This window comes from Festucalex cinctus, chromosome 17 (assembly GCF_051991245.1).
Source record: "Festucalex cinctus isolate MCC-2025b chromosome 17, RoL_Fcin_1.0, whole genome shotgun sequence".
NCBI lineage: Eukaryota > Metazoa > Chordata > Actinopteri > Syngnathiformes > Syngnathidae > Festucalex > Festucalex cinctus.
The window spans coordinates 3,933,513-3,956,920 of NC_135427.1; the positions used below are offsets into that span (position 1 = coordinate 3,933,513).

General features: G+C 41.0%; 1 protein-coding gene across 3 annotated transcripts; it reads right to left on the reverse strand.

The window, feature by feature from the left end:
• Positions 1–244: 244 nt before the first annotated feature.
• Positions 245–23,199, reverse strand: sema4gb (sema domain, immunoglobulin domain (Ig), transmembrane domain (TM) and short cytoplasmic domain, (semaphorin) 4Gb). 3 transcript variants are annotated; one of them, XM_077503878.1, is made up of 16 exons: positions 23,067–23,199; positions 22,088–22,192; positions 21,304–21,473; positions 11,982–12,124; positions 9,784–9,846; positions 9,597–9,695; positions 9,413–9,506; positions 8,011–8,124; positions 7,767–7,921; positions 5,961–6,136; positions 5,042–5,180; positions 4,751–4,973; positions 3,980–4,095; positions 3,739–3,893; positions 3,502–3,563; positions 245–2,176 (listed from the first exon to the last, which is right to left on the reverse strand). In XM_077503878.1, exons 3-16 carry the CDS (start codon positions 21,452–21,454, stop codon positions 1,230–1,232), a joined length of 2,637 nt encoding a protein of 878 aa, XP_077360004.1. In that variant the 5' UTR covers positions 21,455–21,473; positions 22,088–22,192; positions 23,067–23,199; the 3' UTR covers positions 245–1,229. The 3 variants fall into 3 exon arrangements, with proteins under 3 accessions (XP_077360004.1, XP_077360002.1, XP_077360003.1); XM_077503876.1 differs by lacking the exon at positions 22,088–22,192 and having other exon boundaries at positions 23,067–23,196; XM_077503877.1 differs by lacking the exon at positions 23,067–23,199 and having other exon boundaries at positions 21,304–22,192.
• Between the last annotated feature and the right edge of the window lie 209 nt (positions 23,200–23,408).

Genomic DNA, 23,408 nt, shown 5'->3' on the forward strand with positions numbered 1-23,408 from the left:
ACCAGCGGTTCAAGAACGGCGGTGAACTCACAAATACCGCGAGAATTCATCTTGCGGAAGCGAGGTTATATGATATCGGTAATAATAGTTCATAATTACTTACAAAAAGTAGTACATACGACAATATACGATTTTGATGTGGTGACTAAAATTTGTAAAATAAATGTAAAACATTAAATGAGATGTGAGAAAATCTAAAACACAGAGTAAAAAAAAAAAAAAAACATGAGAAAAGAAGAAAAAAAACTATTCAATGTTTATTGTTAAGAAAAAAAAAAGGCATAAGAGTTTGGATTTGGGTTCGAATGTGGAAACCCAAAATAAAACCAAACAAACAATCACCACTGGGTTCTCAACAAGTAACTTTATGGGTAAAATGTTGCGTTAGTCTTTGAGTTAGTCGTAGACTGGTTTGCAACGGGATGATGGACTAACACAATCCTGAGAAACATTATGGACTAATTAGTCAAACAGTTTGGAGAAGCTTCCACCTTAAAATAAAATCTCAGATTTTTTTTCTCTTGCAAAAATCAGATTTACAATTAAAAAAAAAAAAAAAAAAAAAAAAGTTATTTTCTCCCACTATAAATTTGCGTTAACAGCTGCAGAAATAATAGAAATATTTTATTTTACAGATAATGTGAAAACAAGTTTTCCATCTTGAAGGTAAAAGTTGCTTTTGTCAAAAACAATTTTTTAAACAGTAAACACAAAAACCTTAATAAATTAATGTTTTTAAATGTTCAAGAAGACAACATTATACAATGAGCCATCAAACTTCCTGGCTTAAAAGTCCAATTCCTTCAGCTCTGTCCCAGACTTTCCACATGTAGAGCTGTACAGTAAGCAGGAAACCTCGGCAAAGTGTTTTCAGCTTGGAAAGCGAAACCTCGGGTCGAAAGTTTTCAACGCTAAATCACTGCGACGTATAAATGGGCACCATGTCTTTGGCAACGTTCAGCACGACTGACTGATTTCCTTCCTCCAAGTATGAAAATGATCTTTGCTAGTTGCTAGAGGGCTTGAAAAAAAAAATCACAAATTTGGCAACACTGACTTTGCTGAGCTCAACTTTGTATGCAGCCATGTTGTTAGCGTACGAAGTGCACGTCATGACTCAGCACAAATTCTCTTTCTTGTGATCTTTTCCCATTTCTGGAAATATCTGGCTTCAAAGTTCAGGGTTCAAATCGGTTCCCCATGGATTTCTTAGCCCTTTATAGTCTTGTTTAGATGGAGCTCTCGTGTGGCTGGAGGTCCAGCTGGGTGTGCTTCCTCTGCTCCAGGATGCGATTGAGCTCCTCGGTAAAGGAGTGATAAAGCGGCGAAGCGCCGTCGTGGTCCACCTGCCGCAGGAGCACGTAGCTGTTGCCGTTCATCTTGCGCAGGACGCTGGGCAGCGTGGGCGACAGCCCGTTGGGGTAGTCCACGTCGGGCAGCGGCGGGGGCATGGGGAGCGGCGGGGCGGGCGGCGGGCTGCCGCCGGTCGGCGATCCCTCGCCGGGAACGATTTGCAGGAAGTCGGCGAAAGTGGGCACCGAGATGGAGCGGCGCCCCTGGCGTCCGTTGGAGATGGTTTGAAGCTCCACGTGGGAGCTTCCCTTCCGTTCCGAGGACCCAAGGACGTGCAGGCCTTGCTGCTGGGAGAACTTGCGGCTGCGAGAGACCCGCCTGGTGCAGAAGCTCACGTAAAGTAAAACCACGGACAACACCAGGCACAGACCGCCCAGGACGGCCACCAGGCAGATGTACACGGCCTCCATGTGTCGGTACGTGTGGAGCTGAGGTCCGTCGGGCGGCGGGGCAGCGAGCGAGGGGGAAAGCCGCCCGACCGTGGTTCGCTCCGCCGCCGTCATCGTTCCAGGTACCGTGGACAAATCTGTCGGCGTCGTCTCCTCCGCCGGGAAGTACGAATCCGTGTGCACCCTTACCGTGTACAAGTACACCAGAATGGAGACGGAGTTCTCGGTTGCGAAGCAGCGGTACGAGCCGCTCTGCCTGCCCCGAGCCCCGATGATGAGGAGGCCGTCGGTACCCACGCGGTAGCCCGAGTAGACGCCGTAACCCCGCAGCTCCCTGCCGTCAAACGTCCAGCGCGGCGTTGCCAGGTTGGAGCACAGTTCGCACTGGAGGAGCACGTCGTCACCCGCCATCACCGAGCGCCGCCGGTGGACCACTGCAGAGCCCACGAGATGGGACAACGTAAGAGTCTGTTTGCCATGTCTTGTCACTTATGTTAAGTTCCTAGTTTTTAGTCCTGTTTTTCATGTCATCATATCTGCTTTTATTTTGTAGTTGTTTCCTCTTCCAGCTTTACTTCCTGTCCTTTTTTCCCGTGAGCCTGATTGTCTCCAACCCTTGTGGATAAATAGTCTGAGTTTTGCCCGTCAGTTCGTCTTGTTTCCTGCCACGTCTTGAGCCAAACCATCATTGTAAGCGGTGCCTTGTTTCTGTCATGCAAGGGCTATGCTTACTGTTATGACTAGGGTCATGCAAGGGTTATGCTTACTGTTATGATTAGGGTCATGCAAGGGTAATGTTTAGTACTGTCATGACTAGGGTCATGCAAGGGTAATGTTTAGTACTGTCATGACTAGGGTCATGCAAGGGTTATGCTTACTGTTATGACTAGGGTCATGCAAGGGTAATGTTTAGTCCTGTCATGACTAGGGTCATGCAAGGGTTATGCTTACTGTTATGACTAGGGTCATGCAAGGGTAATGTTTAGTCCTGTCATGACGAGGGTCATGCAAGGGTTATGCTTACTGTTATGACTAGGGTCATGCAAGGGTTATGCTTACTGTCATGACTAGGGTCACGTAAGGGTAATGACTAGGGTCATGCAAGGGTTAGGTTTGGGTCACGACCGTGACGTCAAGTGTCTGTTTTGAACTGTTGTAATCAGCATAGTTTCAACTGGTAAGATGCTATGTGATGTCAGAAGCTATGTGATGTCAGGAATCTTTAATCTCTTGATTTAGTCAACAGCCAATAGATAATTCCATGTCTGTCCTGTTACCCACATGTCTAGCCACAACCAATCAGATCGATTAGCTGTCTATATAAGCTTGTTTGAGAAGTGTGTGTTTTGTTGGATTATTACTTCTGTTACCTCTGTTCCTCTGTGCAACTCGTTGTTTCTCATCTAGTCAAGTTTGTTCCACGCCTCTCGATGTGAATAAATAGTTAAAATCTTATTTGTGTCTGCGCTTTGGGATCCAACCTCAGCACATAAAAGTTTCATGTCCAAGTATCCATGCTTTTTGTCAATATTGCTAAAGTCTGTTTTTGCCTCCATCCTTTTGCTGTGAATTTTAGTTGCTACTTTTGTTCCTAGTTATTACCAGCCTTGCCGAGTTCCTAAGTTATTACTTTCCTTGTATTGTTTTTGAGTCCTGCCTTGCTGTGAATTTTTGTTGATACTTTCCAATAAATCAGTCATTTTGTGACTTGAGAATCAAGCTTTTGGGTCCAGTGAATAAAAACACAATCGATACACACCGTTTCCTGAATTCTCCTTACAGCCCCTGGTACCCCTTAAGATGTCTTGGGTGAGGTTTGACCTGGAACGACATCATCCCGAAAAGTTACGTTTTTAGGAAACACCATAAAATGGCTGCTTCAAACCAAAATGGCAGATTTCCTGTCTCTTTTCAACGTGAAACTAGCATCTAAGATTAACTCCACACATTATTAACGTTTTTCTTTGGCTATTTAAAAATGTATTAAAAGCCTCACCTCTGCGCTCGCGACCACACCTCCACACATTCCCGCCCATCCCAGCCGCAGAAGGGATCCCTGGCGAAGACGCAATCGTAACAGGAAGTGTACCTCCGGCAGGCCGACATGGGGATCTGCACTATCCCCGAGTGGGAACCCACGTAGACCCTTTGCTGTGATGCAAACGGGCATGCTGTAAATATGGTTTCACGTTGGCATTTCAAAGTAAAAAAAAAGAAAAGAAAGTGGCTACGCTCACCAGGGCTGTAGCTAGCACCATGCTCTCTATGGGTTGGGCTTGATCGAATAACTGTAGCTCCTCTATGATGTGCATCTCCCCCCTGATGTCCACTGCTCTGTGCAGCCAGCCATCATCTAGAAAAAGACATTACTACATCAAAAGTACTGAATTTTCCAGACTATAATCAGTTAACTTATTTGCTCCCAATAACGTGTAAATACGTTTTTTTTTTTAATAATGTCTTAAGTGTCCCAAAGACATATTTATACGTTTTTTTGGGGGTTTTTTTTTATGCTAAAGCATACAGAAGGCTTTGATGCAGCCTCTCAACTGCAAAGAACGGTTGCAGAAATGGTAGTTATTACACATACGGCCAGCAGGGGGCAGCAGAGCAAAGGAGATCAACCAGGGCCATCTAGAAAAAAAGCTAAATTACTTACAATTTTGAATAGATTTGTGAAAACTGATGAAACTTAGCTTTCTTCTAATGCTAATTGCTGCAACACGGAAACAGATAGAAACATACTTTTTTTTCGTGATGAAAGAAGAGACTTGAATCTTTCTTTTGATAGGTTATAGCAATTGAACACGATATTCTGTGGGCCTTGCAAAATCAGTTAAAATTCAGTAAAACAGCCGGGAGCGAACGGGATTGCGAAATGTGAAAATGGCGGCGAGTGAATGAGTTAGAAAATCAAAAGTCAAGAAAAGCATAAGTTGCTCCAGAGTGCAGAACCAACCAAACGTTATTAGCTAATGCTAATGCTAGCATCGCAAACATCCACTCACCAGTTCCCAGGAAGAGGACAGTGTAGACGTTTCCATCGAGCGCCGGCTGCCGATGCGCGGCGACGCGGACGTAGTTGACGCTCCTTTTGAACATGAGCGGCCGCGCCCCAATCGGACGCACCTGGACGGCCATGAGCGGGTGCCTCCGGGCAAACGTCAGCACGCCGTCGGGGAGGTCCCGCGACGAGTTGATGCCCAGCGATCGGTGCTCGTCGGCGATGCACTGAAGAGATGGTCGGAGGTCTACTTCTCGCGTGCCGGAGGATTGGTGCCGTTTCGGGTGTAACTTACAGACCCAGGTCTCGGCTCGGGGACCTTCCCGGTGTACTCTCGCCACTTGGAGTCCTGCACCTCCATGTAGGGCCCGTCAAAGGCGTTCTGCACGTCTGGGAAGGCGTACTGGCAGATGGCAGAGGCTTTGATGTTCTTCCTGGCATGCAACAGGGAACAGTGCATGCGCTTTATTTCCGTGACCCCAGCCAACTTGCCGGACTACTTTCCTGTCAACCAAAACCGGACCAGAACTCGCGTCACAGAACGCTGTCTGAGGTAAGTCAGTGCCAACTGCACACCAATGGAGATGAGGATGCAATACAGATTCATGTCCAAAAATCCAAACTATCCCTTCAACCATATGCTGCTTCACCAAGTCTAAAAATAGTAAACCCCTCTCCATTGCAGGTTGTCAGTTCACACTCTCGCTATTTAGTGGCGATTTCAGGACAGTTTATATCACTAATTTACTGCGTCTCACCTTTATTTTGGGTGTAATTCCACTGTCAGCCACTAGATGGCGGCACAATATTATGTTTGACACTAAATTTGGAAGAAGCAGAATGAAAACATGAAGTATTTCAACCTCATCTGCGTTTTTGCTCATGATCATTGAATGGAAAATCCTCTTTAGTCCTGCTTTTTATGCCTACAGGAAGCAACAGTTCATTTTAGAATGTAGATCCGTGGCCATGATTATTGATGTATATTGTGAGATGATGTTTGCTAGTTTGGAAAAATTACAGCATCCGTACAGTACTATCACTTTTTTGCTGTCACATGTCCACCTTTGGACCAATAAAATGCTCCCGGCTACCATTTTAAAATCACCATTCGAAGTGTGCTGTGTACATGAAAACAGCAAACAATCCTGTCTCGGTTTTGTCCCACTTAATTTCCCTCATCCTACCACAAACACAAAAACATAATTTCTCACCATTCCAAGCCGAAAACGCCGTACAAGAGGCTGCTCTGCACGTCGCGGCCGTGCAGGACGAAGACGCCACGCAGGACGTTGAGGTACAGCTCGTACTCGGGCACCAAACACACCAGCCTGGCCTTGAGGAAGGAGGTCCACTTCCTCTGCAGGGTCCTTTGACCGCCCCAGTCCGTCTGCAGAGAGAGAGAATGGAGCTGAAATTTCTGGGGTGTGGCTTACCAACAGGTCAATTACCACCACCTACTGGACTGGAGTGGAATAGTTTGTGTTAGGTCAGTGTTAAAACGGGTTGGATTTTTCCACTTCCTTTGTACGAGCAGAGATATGTGAGGGGCTAGCGAGAAGTCACGACCAGAGAGAAATTTAACATTCAAGACTCACTAACCACGCCCCTTTTTCGTTGAAAGAAATGGTAGCTCTCACTGGTTTATTCGAATGTGTGAAGCTGCAGTGGCTCAATTGTTTGTCCTCCAAGTGCTGCACTGATGTGAACTACTTCTCAAAAAGGAGGTCACATGTCCTAAAGGGCCGTCTGAGTGGGTCACCGCGGCAACGATGAGGAAGAGGCAACCTTCTTAGTATTAGTGTCAACAGGGCTACAAAACAAATGTAGATAAATAGGGAAGGAAACAAAAAATAATGAAAATTAAAACATTAGCTCTGGAGATTAATTTCAATTCATTAAAGTGTAAAAAAAAAAAAAAAAAAACCTCAAGTTAACTCAGTGTGCAGCCAAACTTGGTGAATTTACATGGACAATAATTTTACACTCTGATTTACTTGCTTGATGCTTGTGGGCGAACTCTATAAAGTAATTTGCACAATTTGCAGAGCCAAATTCAAATGTTTGTACGCCTTTGGCATATCATCGCAGATAAAAATTCAATTCAAAAATTTTATTTTACAGAAGTATTTTACTCAAGGTCCGTAAATATGTTGCAAGCTTTGAATAAAAAAAGTAGAAGTAGAAAATGTGATTAATCGCGATTAATAACAGAAAATTGTGAGATTAGTTAAAAAAAAAATCGTTTGACAGCACTTATAATACTGTACTATTAATACTTTTTTTTTTTTTTTTAAAGAGATAATCGGTAAGACTGTACTATTAATACTAATAAATCGCAATTAATTGAAATAAAATTAATTTTGATATGTCAGTATATCTATAAGAAGGTTCATTTAGTTCACACAAAAATGACAAAATAAAATTGAAAAAAAATTCCTTAATGAAATAAAATAAAAACAAAAATGCTTTTAAAAAAACAAACTGTCTGAAACTACATTTTACATATTAAAAAAACAGACTAAAAGAAACTATAATTACAGCAAAAATGTCCTTGGCTTTCACATTTTGCAATTAATTATTATTTTTTTATTTAGACGTTATGATTTTGATGCATCTAGTAGATTAGAAGCTGTATAATAATAATCATAAATGTTATACAGTATTGATTTGTTGATGGTTGTTTTTTAAAATGTAGAATTTTTGCTATATCATGATGATGTTGTTTTATTTTTATTTTTTTATTTTGTACACTACAAATACGAAAATAAATAAATAAATAAAATAAAAGAAAACCAACAATAAAACACAACAGCAACGACAACAATAATCATAATAAATTGGCGAGCATGTTATGTGGTAAACAAGCAGGGCGAATATTCGGCCTCATGTGACTATGAAAACTGTCTGAATGAACATAACAGACAGGAAGTTGAGCGTGCGGTCTGGACCGAAGATGCTGATTGCACATGAAATGTGGTGAGGCGGGCAGGTGGTAAGTTAGGGGGGGGTCTTCTGACCTTGCAAACCCGCGCCACCCTGGACACTTTGGTCCGGCTGGGGTACGTCATCTGCTCCTGGCTCCTCTCCGTGAAGAAGAAGTAGATCTTGTCGTCGTCTCCGACGGAGCTGTTGACGCTCTCCCGCATGAGGGCCGAGCCCACAAAATCCGCCTCTGGATCCCGAACGAGAAGTTAGGTGCGTGTATGTGGGGGTGGGGGTGGGGGGGGATCTGGACAGGATTGCGGCGTGTGACGCGCTCACCCAGAAGCCAGCGGGTGGGCGCTTCCTCTGTCCTGAGTGTGGGGAAGGGGAAGTTGCGGCGCACGTCCGGAGAGCTGCGGAACTCGTACTGGGAAGCCGTGAACATCTCGCCGTCTGATTGTGAAGACGCACGACGACAACAGTTTTTCACTTGGGTTTTGTTTATGTTTCAGAATTTAACTCATTCACTCGCCGCCATTTTCACAGAAGCAGTCCCGTTCGCTCCCGGCTGTTTTACTGGATTTTGACTGATTTCGCAAGGCCCACAGAATATATTCTATTAATATAAAAACATGGAACCTACCAAAAGAAAGATTAGAGCAGGGGTGTCATTTTCATTTGAGGGCCACATAATGTTATGAAGAGAAATTGTGTTTAGTCCTAAAAATTGTACAAATAATTTTTTATTTGTGCTTGAGCATATTTAGAAAAATGCTACAGTGTATAAACCAATTTATTTGTAATATGGCAGTAGAGTTATTATAGTTTTGGAATTTTTCATTTTAGTTATTTTTTACTAGTTTTCAGGGTGGTTCTGTTAAGTTTTTATTAGTTTAGTTCTTTAAAAAATGCTTAATTTTAGTTTGTTAGTTTCAGTATGTGTGTGACATACTTTCAAACGTCATTATTCCGGTTTATATCAAAATAAATTTACTAAAAATCACATTTAAAATCATCCCCAAAGGCTCATGCATTAAATCAATTACCAAAGACCAAAGTTTGCTATAATTATAGTTAGTTTTAGTTAGTTTTGTAAACATAAAATCGTTTCGTTTCGTTTTTATTTTACTTCGGTACTTATATTGTTATTTGAATTTTAGTTATAGTTTTTCATTAGTTTTAGTTAACTAAAATAACCTTTAATGGCACCTGTTTTTCGATACCCTCCCTTCTTACTTTGACCATCTCCAAACATTTTTGTTTTGTTTTATTTATTTTATTTGAACCGAGTCAAATGCCATTTTGTGCATATGTGCGGGCCACTGAAAAATGGACGGCGGGCCGCAAATGGCCCCCGGGCCGTAGTTTGGATACCACTGGATTAGACAGTTTTCGTTTTGCAGCAATTAGCATCAGAATACAGCTAAGTTTCATCATTATTCCCACATCTGTTTAGAATTGTGGGGGGAAAAGCTTGTTTTCAACATGGCCCTGGTTGATCTCTTATACTCTGCTGCCACCCTCTGGCCGTTTTTCTAATTACTATCATTGTTTCACTCGTTATCTGCAGTTGAGAGGCTGCATCAAAGCCTTCTCTATGCTCTAGCATAAAAAAAACAACATATAAATCCGTCTTTGGGACACAAACAATTATAATAAAACATATTTATACGTTTTTGGGAGCAAATGTGTTAATGATAAAAACATAAGCATTTTGGATATAACAAAAGCAGACGCGTACCTACAAGGAGGCCTGTGTATCCCTTGGCGGGGTCATACGGACACCTGTCTCTGCCGTCGTCAAAACCCGACGGCAAGCTGAATCGTTCGGAATCCTCACGGAGAGAACAAACATACGAGACATTTCCTGCCGGCGTCCCATTACTTTTGTCAACATATCATCAAGTGTGAGGGCTTGCGCTTACGACGTATGCGCAGAGAGGCCGAAAGGCGTTGGTGCCGCACGCGTACAGGTGAGTCTCGTTGTAGCGCTGCAGGAAGCGGATGTGATTGAAGCACTCGGTCTGCTCACAAACACACAAGCAAAATGTGTCAACGTCACGTTCAAGAAGTTCTCCAATGACGAGCCAAGATGGAGTGTGTGCGATGCACCTTGTTGTCCCTGCCTTTGTTCAGACACTGCTTCTTCTGCTCGGGGGACGCGTCCCAGTCAATCTGGCAACGGTCATAAAATTAAGCACAGTTTGTATTGGATGCGTTCTAATACAAAAACAGCCCCTGATATGTCACAAATTACACCCCAAAACATAATGTACAGTGCTGCCTTGGGATATGAATTACATATCTGTTAAAAAAAAAAATATATATTTTTTTATTAGGGGTGTGAATTGCCTAGTACCTGACGATTAGATTCGTATCACGATTCACAGGTCACGATTCGATTCGATACCGATTAATCCCGATACGAATTTATAAGTCGATTGTTGCGATTTTTTTTCATTCAAATTTAGAAAATACTAATCAGTAAGCTTGTAGAGTGTAAGATTTATATGAAAATGTATTATTTATTTATCTGAAATTTCAGTCTTATAGAGGTTGTAATCTGTTTCATGTTTGAACAGCATTAAAATAAAATATTAAGGCTTAATGTTCCGTTTATATAACATTCTTCCATGCTCAAGGTGTGAATCCTAAAAAAAAAAAAAAAAAAAAAAAAAAAAAAAAAAAAAAAAAAATCGATTCTGCCGATTATTGAATCGATTCGAGAATCGCGCGATGTCGTATCGCGATATATCGCCGAATCGATTTTTTTTTTAACACCCCTAATTTTTATTATAATTTTTTTGAGACCATAAAAACAAATGCTATCTAAGAACAAAAAAATTACATATTTGGTTAATTTCTTTGATTTGTTGGGAAAATGTAAATTTCTAAAGTCAAGACATTTACTCTAATTATTTGTAATTGGAAATTGACAATTATTTCAAGTCCCTTAACTTGCAGAAATATTTAAAGGCATACTTCACTTATTTAGCCCATTATAAAAAAGTTAATATATTGTCTGGAAGTAATTTGATACTTTCATTATTTTTCACAAACAAATAGTACCTTTAAAAACACATTTTGCAACTTCGCTGTCGACTGAAAATGACATCACAAGGGCTCATGTAGCCAATCACAGCTCACCTGTTTTCTAGGTTTGGTCATGTGACATTCACAAGCTGATTGGTTACCTGAGCCCTTGTGATGTCATTTTCAGTTGACAGCAAGTTGCAAAATGTGTTTTTAAAGGTACTAATTGTACATGAAAAATAATGATCAAATTTATTATAGGCAAAATATTAATGTTTGACTGCCAAAAATGGCTAAATAAGTAAAAAAACAAGTTTAAAAAAATAACTCACGGTCATAATTGAATATTATTAATTATTTTCTCTCTCTCATTATCTTTTTATTTATGTGATACACGTAAACTGGATCAACTGATATTTGTATTATTCATCTATGTTCAATAATTTGTATTTATTTTTTTTTTTAATTTATGGGATGAAATTGAATTATTATTTTAAAACATTTTTGGGATGTCTGCATTCAGTTTCATCCCATAACCGTAAAAATGTAAAAAAAAATAAAAAAATAAAAAATAAAAGACAAATTATGCAAAAATATGGATATTTATGCCTTATTATTATTTTTGACAAATTATTACCATTACCAGTGTTGTCACGCCCAGAAGCGCTTTACATTAACCAGTACCCAAGAAGTAGCTGAAGCCAACTTGTATGTTGGACTGCAGAGATTAACCCTCCTAGGTTAGCGTAGCGCGAGCTAGCTGGTGCGACAGAACACATATGGATTAATCAAAACTCGTGGATGTTATCGTTAAAGTAAAAAGGAAAAGCTTTCCGTAGGTTGACGCGGCTGCATTAGTGAACACTCAGTTTTCAGAAAAGTGAATATGAGGCTTCGTAAAGCTCTTTGGACAACATATGGTGGAAAAGCGCTATCTATTTAAGTACACTTAATTTACCATTATTATCAAATTGGTGTAGTAAATGGTAACCCATTCGGGATTGGCTGCTTAAATGGTAAACGAACACCGAATGCGGATTTTGGGTGCGAGCCCTCGCTCTTAGTATTTAACAAAAACCGCGTCACTCACGCCACTCAATCCATGCTGCATTTAATCCCGCAGCCATAAAATCAAAAAAAGACACAATTGGATTTGCTCAATCTGCTTGAGGCTAAAATTAGTCTGTCCTCCTTTACCATGCAAACTTGTGTGGAGAAATAGTGTGAGTGTGGGGAAAAGGAAGGAGGGGGGGGTGAAAATTCAGTTTGGTACTCACTTGGGGGCTAGCGGGCGTGTTGATGTCGGACGCGTTGAGTGCGTACAGCGCTCCTCTTCCTCCCGCGTACAGGATCCCCGCCTCTTCCTCCAGCAGGAGGGTGCTGCAGTTGCGCGCGGTGAAGCGAGCGCTGCCCAGCAGGCCTGCAAACATCCAGAGGGTCTCTCACAACAGTCGTTGTGGTATAATTGGATTGTAGGCCGTTTAGGCAATTTGTGAAATCCATTATGCCTGTTTTAAAACCCTAACCTGATGCATCATCTTATTGAGCGTAATTTGGAACGCTAACCGCCACTTGCGATTGGTTGCCACTCAAATCAAATCAAAATCCACATAAACAACACATTTCTAATACAATTTACTCATCACACCTCTTCCATGCTACTTTATGAATTTCTCTGACACGTTGAGATGTATGAACAGGCTGGCCATCCATTTTCAATTCAGTGCGCCAACATAACATCACATAACGCACGACCTACTAACAAAATATTATCACACGCCCTCATGTTGACAACGAAGATGATGAAGCTTCCAGCCCTGATGCGACTTGGCAGTATTGGGACAGCCCGTTTTTGCACAATGCCCTAAAATGTCGCCTGAGCCCGCTTGGCCCCCCATTCTTAACAGCCCCCCGCCCCAGCCCTCCGCAAGTCACAATAACATGCCGAGCATTTTAAAGCTGAGCGAAGACGACAAAATAAAGAATCTCTGCGAGGATTACGACGAGTCTTTCGAGATCGTTGTTGCGTAATGGAACTTGGAAGTGCGTCACACGGCCACACTCATGCTGGTCGCCGTGTTTACAGCAAGGTCAGCAACACAAACGCTCAGTCATGTTGTATCCTTCCACCTCATGATATACAGTACACGCTGTATACACTGTGAAGCTTTCCAAAGTGGAGGCAAGAATTTTTTTTCTTCTCCTTTTTTAACAGTAAACAAACATTTGGTGCTTGCATGTGAGCTTTGAGCTTTGATTTTGGAAAATGAAATAAATAAATACAAAAAAAAAAAAATCCTTGCCTTGAACTTGAACTCGCTAAAATGCTAAAAAAAAAAACAAATATTTGACTCAAGAGAGCAAAGACGTCTGCTAAGGCTTCAAAAACACAGATACTGTATAATGTATACTGTAAACATGTTACAGAGCAACCGTTTCATGTGCGTTTGGATTTGATTAGAAAAAAAGCTTTGACTTCTCATCGCAATTTAATAATGTAAGATTAAACATTAATATCAAACATTCCACATTTTTTCATGATTTTATAGCAGTTCCCAGATGTCTAAATGCCATGTCTGTTGTATATGCTAACATCAAAATACCCCAAGGACAGAAAATTCATCCACAAAATGAACATCGAACAGCATTTTTTTTTTTGCCATGGTGAAGGTGTGGAAGCTTTCAGACCAATGTTGTGCTCAGAAGCTTTTTAAACTTTTATCTAAAACTAACCTGTGTATCCCAGAAAACTAGCTAATTTTACTATAGCTAACACACACTTAAAAGTGAACATCTGTAGAGATTCCATTGCATGATAGTTTGTGAATTAGTGTTGCGGTGTGGCATATGACATCACCAAACCAACCAACACGTCAACTTTAATCAAAAATGATCATAGCTTTATTAGCAGGTGACACTGTTCTGTGCTAAGTTGCTAACACTGTAGCTCTGCTACCCTTTTAGCTACGCTATGCTAGCACTTCGACAAATTAGCTCTTTCGCTCTGGAAGTCATTCGGAAATAGGCAGAAAGCTAAAGATTTACTTGTTTGATTAAATTCAGGCTTGATGAGTGGGCAGACACTCCAAAACACACAACTACTTGTATACAAACATTAAAAAGACAATTTCCATAATATATCATTGTTAAGGCCCAAGCAGGAAGAAGAAACACTCGCACACAGCCTCAGCTGCTGCCCACTTCAAATACACAACACACATCGTCTTCGACACTGTCAGCAGAGCGAAAAACGTGCACACGAGCAAGGCAACGTCACTTTCCCCGCGGCTATGTTGACACAAACAGTTATGCAAACACGGCAGCAGTGTCTCAAGGCAGCGCGCGTGAGTCATGCCGAAGCGTGGCGTGGATCTGGTAACAAAAAAATAAAGAAATATCATAAAATAGGGGCTGCGTGATGCAACAACGCTGACGAATACAATGACGAGGCAGCATCCCCGAGGCAGAATGCGACCTTGGTTGTGTTTATAGAGGATTTGGATGTCAGAGGGAGTCATAATAATGCAAAGTTGTTATGAGATGCTGCAAATTGTATATTAGAAAGAGTGAGTGAGTCACTCACTGGCCACATTAGGTGCAACTAATGTGAAATTTGGCGGGCATATGTGTCATGACTAGACCCACACAAAAAAAAAAAGGCCATGGCGAAAAAGACACAGGAAGTCCGCCATTTTGGTTTGAAGGATCATGTTAGTCATTTCCAGGGATACTTTGAATATTTGAAAATTCACCCCCCAGAACCAGTTCCTCTCAGCAGAATAAAAGTTGGCAGGCATGTTGTGTATCATGAGTAGAACAAGGAAAAAAAGTCTCAAGAAGCCATGTCCAAAAATGTACAGGAAGTCTGCCATTTTGATTTTAAGCCGATGTTTCTGTGTCACGTTGGTTGTTTCCATGGTTCTTCTGAAGTTTTTTTTTGAAAATTCAGCCCCCAAAACCAGTTTCACTTAACAGCGTAAAATTTGGCAGGCATGTCTATCATGAGTAGACCCACAAAAAAAGTCTCAAGAGGCCATGTGTGAAAACGCACAATAAGTCTTCCATTGTGGTTTTAAGTCGATGTTTCTGTGTCACTTTGGTTATTTCCATGGGTCTTCTGAGGTTTTTTGAAAATGCAGCCCCCGAAGCCAGTTTCACTTAACAGCCTGAAATTTGGCAGGCATGTCTATTATAAGTAGACCCACAAAAAAGTCTCAAGAGGCCCTGTGTGAAAACGCACAATAAGTCCTCCATTTTGATTTTAAGTGGATGTTTCAGTTCCAGAAAAGAATTTCAAGGTATCTTTTGAAGTTTTTGAAAATTCAGCCCTCGAAACCAGTTTCACTTAACAGCATGAAATTTGGCAGGCATGTCTATTATAAGCAGACCCACAAAAAAGTCTCAAGAGGCCATGTGGGAAAACGCACAATAAGTCTTCCATTTTGATTTTAAGTGGATGTTTCAGTTCCAGAAAATAATTTTCAGGTATCTTTTAAAGCGTTTGAAAATTCAGCCCCCAAAGCCAGTTTCACTTAGCAACATGAAATTTTACAGGAATGTCTATCATGTGTAAACCCACAAAAAAGTCTCAAGAGGCCATGTCCGAAAAGACACAGGAGGTCTGCCATTTTGGTTTTAAACAGATGTTTCAAGACCAGTTTGGTCATTTCAATGGGTATTTTGAAATACTTAGAAATTTCAGCCCCTGAAGCCAGTTTCACATAGTACGTAGAAAGAAACTTTGCCGGCATGTCTAATCATGTGTAGACCCCCACCCAAAAAAAAAAAAAAAAAATCTCAAGTGAAAACAGCGTGCGGTGCACTGATTTGTGTCATTGGTCAGAATCATCACATCAAACTGTATTTGTGTTTTTGTGTTGTGCATGTGACAGTGCGACAGTCGATCCATCACAGGTGGCGGCTTCCGATCATGCTCAGACAACGAACAACCCGCCATGTGGGTTCTGGATGATGTTAAAGCCCCGTGTTCACGTGTGCGCGTGACTTCCTGCGTGACTCAGAGCCAGTCACTTGACTGGCAAGGGAGCGTGCTGCACACAAGAAGCGACGTTGCGGACAAACGCTGCAAGCGGAGACTGACTGGATTTCTTTTGGGACGACTGTCACTCATTTTTATCCAACGATGATGTAAGGAAAGAAGAATTTTATGTAACACTTAAGTCACTGCGATTGTGCTGTGATGTATTAACACGCTCTCGCTTTTTTTTTTTTTTTTTTATTTGTCGGTGACAACATTTACATGTAATTTGTGAGCGTGTGGACGCTTCTTCTGAAAATACAGCCTCCAGTAAGCAACATGGAATTTGGCAGGCATGCCATGTTGGCTTGAAGTGTTTATTTTAGGGTCATGTTCATCATTTCAGGGGTCATTTGAATTTTTTTGAAAATCCAGCCCCCGAAGCCAGATTCATGGGTAAACATGAAATTTGGCAGACATGTCTGTCCCATAAAGTCTTGAGAGGCCATTTTGCTTTGAAGAGGCCATTTTATGTTCGTCATTTCCAGTGGCCTTTTGAATTTTTAAAAATGCTCCCCCTGAAGCCAGTTCCACTAACCAACATAAAATTTGGAAGATGTGTCTGGCTTGAGTAGGCCCATGTCTGAAAAGACACAGGAAGTCTGCCATTTACTTGTAGGTTAGAAGTGGCCATCTAAGGCTTAATGGGTCAATTTGGTCATTTCCCGTTGCCCTTCAAAAGTATACGAGATGACTAAATTGCGAGGAATTTGAACTTTTATTTGAATTTTTATCGTCGTCTGTACCAGTAATATTTTGTGCATTGATCACTTCAGTCAAGTGTAGTGCCCACAAGGTCGACAGATGCTCTCCCAAGTGAGCATTGGAGAACAGAATGATGCACATTTTTCACAACCTGCACTTACAGTAGCTTAACATCTTTTCATCTTGTCTGGCAACGCTCATTAATATTTCATATGCGCATTACTTCAGGTCTGATAGAAGAGGCAGAAGCAGGTCAGGCTTGTGCTTGGCTAAGTAAGGTGATGGCGAGGCCATTTGTAGGAAATAGCGAAATTTACATTCATTTTAAACATAACATTTGTTTACATTTAGCACGGAACTACACAAACTCTAAATATCCGACAGTGATAGTATCAATATCTAAAGTTGCTGTATCAATACTGTACCATGAACCAAAAGAACGATTTTCTAATGTATCATCCCGCTATCTCCTACGATACATTATAGATACAACTGGATCAGATATTGATATCGGTCTGCTTCATAAAAATGTTGTTTTTTAATAAGTTCACAGAAAAGCGTAATTTTTTGGTATTCATGTTTGTTCCACGCCTCTTGATGTGTGAATAAATAGTTAAAATCTTATTTGTGTCTGCGCTTTGGCATCCAACCTCAGCACATGACAAATAGAAGGAGACAAAATGGGAAGCCTGGTGGCTCGCTAATTCGCACCCTTAGATTTCTTAGATGGAAAAAGGGAAATATGAGAAAGGAGGGTTAGAAGAAAAAAAAAGGCCCAACCTGTGCTCCTTTAAAAACTCCTTCACTCGCCGCCATTTTCACATGTCGCAATCCCGTTCGCTCCCGGCTGTTTTACTGGATTTGGACTGATTTTGCAAGGCCCACAGAATATTGTGTCCTATTGCTATAAAACCATGGAACCTATCAAATTCTTTCATAAAAAAAAAAAGTATGTTTCTATCTGTTTAGGTTTTGCAGCAATTAGCATTAACAAATCTATTCAAAATTCTAAGTAATTTAGCTTTTTTTCTAGATGGCCCTGGTTGATCTCCTTTGCTCTGCTGCCACCTGTTGGCCGTTTGTGTAATAACTACCATTACTGCAACCGTTCTTTGCAGTTGAGAGGCTGCATCAAAGCCTTCTGTATGCTCTAGCGCAAAAAAAATAACAAAAAAAAACGTATAAATACGTCTTTGGGACACTTTAAAAAAACATATTTACACGTTATTGGGAGCAAATGAGTTAAAGGGGGAGCACAGTATGGAGTTGTAAAAAAACAAAACAAAAACATGGACATAAAACTTGCACATGGAGGAGGGGGGCAATCATGCATGTTTTATCGCCGTTTTGTGACATACCTAAAACAAACTACTACTGTTACACTTTCCTAAAAAGAAGACAAACTATTGATTATGCGCATCCCTCACTGTAATATTGTACCTGTGTGATTTTCGCGACCGACAACGCCATGACATCATGATCCTCATGGTTTCTCAGTCAGCGCTCATAACAATCACCCGGACAAGCTTTTAAACCCGGACAGCCATTTCTTGGAGGCTTAAGGTGGCCATTTTCAAGGATGGAGAATCTGGACGTTTGCCAAAGTCATCATCCACTTTCGGCTCGTTAGGCAGCGCTCATTTTTTTTTTACTGTACACGTTTCCACAAGCCGGAGGAGTTGACAAATGCGGCGGCGTGTCCTTGCTCTCCCACTCGAGCAGGTCATCTGTCAAACATACTGTCTGTTTAATTCACACAGCGTGACACGTCCGCCCACACTGATGACCGTACAAATGAAGATGCATATTATAAATGTCGTCAGCGGGAACGCAGAGTGACATGTGTTAACCACTGGCGAAGAGAAGGGGGGTGGAACATGTCATACACGTGGGACCGAGCGCATCCCCGCAGCACAAAAACAAGCGCGCTCCCTCGGAAAGTGGGTCAAGGACGACCTCTTAAAAACTCCGTGATGATAGAGAGCCCACGCTCGTACGAACGCAAAAATCTGATGAAACGTTTTTTTTTTTAGGAAGAGCGCCACGGCGCTAGTTAAGCTCTTCATCTCGATTAGAGTCGCAGTCAAGCGTGACGCTGTCATTCAAGCCATTCGTCGCAGCAGTCGGCGTAACAAAAGGAGCGCCGGCGTCGCTACTTACGACGCGCGGCCTGACGAAGCCTCGCACAGTGACGCAAAACTTTGAGATCAAACTCATTTTGAATGCTGTCAGAGTGTAATGTGGTCCACCAAAAACATTCATGTTTCTGTATGTCTAAAAATGCTTGTCTTTGATTAGGAACGCATAATTGATGTTGTTGTTTAACTCATTAGCTCCCAAAAACGTATAAATACGTCATATTTTAAATGTTTTAAGTGTCCCAAAGACGTATTTATACGTTTTTTGTTGTTGTTGTTTTTTTATGCCAGAGCATAGAGAAGGCTTTGATGCAGTCTCTCTACTGCAGAAAATGGTTGAGTGGCAGCAGAGTATAAGAGATCAACCAGGCCATGTTAAAACAAGCTGATTTCCCCACAGTTCTAAGCAGATTTGTGAAAAACGATGAAACTTAGCTATGTTCTATTGCTAATTGCTGCACAGCGGAAACAGATAGGAATATACTTTTTTTTCCCTGATAAAAGAAGAGACTCTAATCTCTCTTTTGATTTGTTCCATATTTGTATAGCAATAGAACATAATAAAATTTCGCAGGCCTTGAAAATCAGTCAAAATCCAGGAAAACACTTAAGTGAAAATGGTTGGGAGTGAATGAGTTAAAAAAAAATGCAAACTTCTAGCAGTAAAGTCTCAAATAAATTACTAATTAAGGAATCCAGAATTAAAAAAAATAAAACTATTATTCACTACATCCAAAGTTAAATTAAATTCTTAAGTTCTTTTTAGGGGACTGCAACATCAATAGTTTGTTTTCATTTTAGGAGGGTACAACATCAATATTTGGTCTTCTTTTTAGGAAAGTGCAACATCACTTGTTTGTTTTCTTTTTAGGACAGCGCAACAGCTTCCAGCAGGAAATTTGAAAAAAATATATTATTCAATACATCGCAACTTAAATCTCTTTAGGAAAGTCCAAGTTGTTTTTTTGTTTTTTTTTTGGGAAAGTGCAATTTTGATGCAGTATTTATCTTCTTTTTAGGAAAGTCCAACATCAATGGTCTGTCTTCTTTTTAAGCAAGTGCATAATTGGATGCCTTCTTTTTAGGGAAGCGGACCATTGATCATTTTTCTTCTTTTTAGGAAAGTGCAACAGCAATAGTTTGTCTTCTATTTAGGGAAGTGAAACATTAATGGTTTGTCTTCTTTTTAAGAAAGTGAACTATCAACATTATTTGTGTGCCTTCTTTTTAGGAAAGCGGACCATTGATAGTTTTTTTTTTCAGGGAAGCGGACCATTGATAGTTTTTCTTCTTTTTAGGAAAGTGCAACAGCAATAGTTTGTCTTCTTTTTAAGAAAGTGAACTATCAACATTATTTGTATGCCTTCTTTTTAGAAAAGCGGACCATTGATATATATATTCTTTTTAGGGAAGCGGACCATTGATAGTTTTTCTTCTTTTTAGGACAGTGCAACAGCAATAGTTTGTCTTCTTTTTATGATTTTTCTTCTTCTTTTAGTTAACTGCCACATCAATAATTTGTCTTCTTTTCAGAAAATTGAAACATCAATAGTTTCTCTCTTTTTTTTAATAGGCAATCACAACATTAATAGTTAAATATCTTTTTGGAAAGTGCAATATCAAAAGTCTGTGTTTTTAGGATGCCGCAAAATAAATAGTTGGTTTTGTTTTGTTGCTTTTGAACGATGCAGACAAATGCAACAGTAAGAATCCAAACAGTCTAAATTATCATAATAATAATATCACTTTGATTCTGCTATTTCAAATATCCAATTTTAATCAGTTTTCCCCCTTCACTTTTATAAAAAGCTAATTTGACCCCAAAATCTGAATACATATAGCGTTACATGATTATTAACTCATTCACTCCCAAAAACGTATTTATATGTTTTTGTTGGCTAGTTTTTGTATGAAGGCTTTGATGCAGTTTCTGACCTGAAGTGGTCGCTTAAAGCGATAGTAGTTATTACAAAAAAAAAAAAAAAAGTGTGCTTCATCTGTTTCATGAATGAAACTTTTTTTTGTAATAACTACCATCGCTTTAAGCTTCCACTTCAGGTCAGAAACTGCATCAAAGCCTTCATACAAAAACTCTAGCAAACAAAAACCTAAAAAAACGTATAAATACGTCTTTGGGAGTGAATGAGTTAAATACACATCTCTGAGATTCTTAGGGGGGCTGCATGTGGCAAGCGGCCCTTGAGTTTGACATCTACGCTACAGAAAGTGACTTCGATGCATTCTATCCTGCACTCTCGCTGTTCTCGTGGCTCTGAACGTGAGGCGACATCGTCTCTGGATGCTGCCCTGCTTGTTCCTGCCCTTCTCTAATAATACTCGTCCCCAGAGGATCACACCAGGGAGGGATGATGGGAGGGGGAGGGCGTCGGAGTTTCCCTTTCCCCGCTGCAGCTCTGCCGCAGTGGTGAGGGAGGGAAAAGGTGAGTCGGGGCGACGGCACGGACGGGAGAGTGCGGCGGGGGCGGGGGGGGGCGGTTTGGGCAGAATACACCTATTCAGCACTATATACGCTGCACGGACGGCGATCGTTAAATGTTTTGCCGAGTGGCGTGATGTAGGACAGGACTTGGGAGACCACGCCGGCGCCTCCGGGGCCCAAAAACTGTGCCAGTCGCTCGGCGCTGAGGCCAACGAGCATGCGGCAGCAAATCAGGCCACAAGGTGTGCGCGACTGTGCGTTATTATTTTACACCTCACCCTTGAGGAAGACCGTCGTCCTGGGGGTGACGTCCACGTCGGGGGTCGCGCTGAAGGGGAAGGCCCCCGACTGGGACGCCGCCAAGAGGAGGATGAAGACGACGAGGACTTTCTGGTGTTCCATGTTGAAGAAACATGTCCAAGTTTGCATCTTGATGGATTGCGTCCCACTGAAAAAAAAAATAACGCAGCGAGCGACAGAATCAGCTGTTAACTGAGGGCAACACCCCCTTTCACAAAGCCACCATACATGGGTGACTTTCTAAAGAACCACTAATGAACCAATTAAAAAAAAACTGTGCGATATAGAATCTCTCAACCCCCTTTCTGGAATGCATAGACACAGCATCAATAATTAGATGACATCAACGTGAGCCCCCTGGCGCAGAGAAGTGATGGCGGGTGTTAAACTTCGCACACCCCTCCCGGGAATATCCATTCACACAGGTGCCATCCTGTCTCTGATATTACCTGCAAATCTGGGAAATTGGCAGATTGTTTTTTAAGCTACACTTCCAATGAACTCTGTATGAATGCCATTAAATTACCATTATTATATAACAAGCTGGTTTTTTTTTTGTATGCAGGTTTTGAATACAAAAATTATGCGTTTGGTCTTTGATGCAGTGACAAAGCATGTAAACAAACAATAACATGATTTAATAATAAGAATTTAAAAACGTTTCCAGGTGTCTTAATAACATATTTGTGGCGGGCTTTTGTCAAAATACGCCAAGGATGAAGAATTATAGACATACTGGGCTTTCACAGCAGCTCGACTTACCTTTGCCACCACACCAGAGTGGTTCTTTCGCTCTGGAACTTAAGTCCAGCCTCACTGCGAAGTTATTAGTGGAGAAATTAGCCCCAGTATTCCGTTAACAGTGGGCTGTAAAAGCAGAATAACTTGCTCACGGGCACACGATCAGATATAAGCAGAGGACTAAATATTTACTTGCTTGTTTACTTTCAGACCTGAAAGTCAGTTTTCCATGACACATCTAGTTTAATGTCTGAAGCTTCCACATCACATATCGTGTCTTTAACTCATTCACTGCCATTGACGGAAAAAGACGTCAAATGATGCATTTTTTTGCTGGTCTGGCAATGAATGTGGTAATAAATAACTTTAAAAAATCAAAATAAATCAAAGTGGCCCTTGCAGCTTTCTATTTTTCTGTCTGTGGCCCTCAGAGGAAAAAGTTTGGACACCCCTGCTGTACATTATATCAACAACTTATAATTGCTTCATTGATTTTTACCATGTTTAACTCATTCACTGCCATTGATGGAAAAAGACATCAAATGATGCATTTTTTGCTGGTCTGGCAATGAATGTGTTAATGTCGATGCTTGCACAAGTACTCTAAGCTGTTTGACTTACCTCAAAAAATAGAGGCGATTTTGCATATGCAAATACAAATTCTGCTGACTTAATTCCTCGCCTTTCCTCGTTTTCTTAACAAAAGCGAAAACAGTATACACCTCACATGACCTGTTTTACTTTCCAGCTCCTCAATGCAATGGCGAGTTAATTAACAAATAATTCACAAGGAGCAAGCGAGAGCTTGTTGGAGATTGAGTCCCTCTGGACTCAACACAAAGTGGCTGTCAAGTGAGAAAACAAAGAAAAAAAAAAAAAAAATCAAACTTTTTTTGCAGCGGTGAACACGCTTGCCCACAAACGTGCGCCCTCCAGGCGAAGTGTATGCAAGCCAATTCGGACACTTTCATGTGAAATAAGAACAAAGAGAGCGACTCACCTGCTGTGTGCACCTGTACGTGCAGACGGAACAGGAGCTCCCTCAGCAAGTCTGCTCACTCTCTGCTTTGCTCAGCTACAGCGTCGCTTCGACCATCATGGCCCCTCCCTCCCATACACGAACACCCCAGAGAGAGAGAGAGAGAGAGAGAAAACAACAATGGTCATGTATGTATGTTATCTTCATATCTTCTATATTAATTATTAAAGATAACAATAAAGTGGTGACGTTATATGCAAAATCTATGCTATGATGGAGATAAAGCGAGGCAATTTAAACATATAAACAAACCTATAAACATTGTAATACTTATGCTTCCACCACTCTTGTTATAGTGTTTTC

Excerpts from the sequence above, each read along its gene's own strand:
- sema4gb (XM_077503878.1), bottom strand. The coding sequence starts at position 21,454 with ATGCAAACTTGGACATGTTTCTTCAACATGGAACACCAGAAAGTCCTC. Across the intron at positions 12,125-21,303 it reads GACGACGGTCTTCCTCAAGG|GCCTGCTGGGCAGCGCTCGC; the intron begins GTGAGGTGTAAA and ends GGATGTTTGCAG. Across the intron at positions 2,177-3,501 it reads TAAGGAGAATTCAGGAAACG|TGGTCCACCGGCGGCGCTCG; the intron begins GTGTGTATCGAT and ends TGGGCTCTGCAG.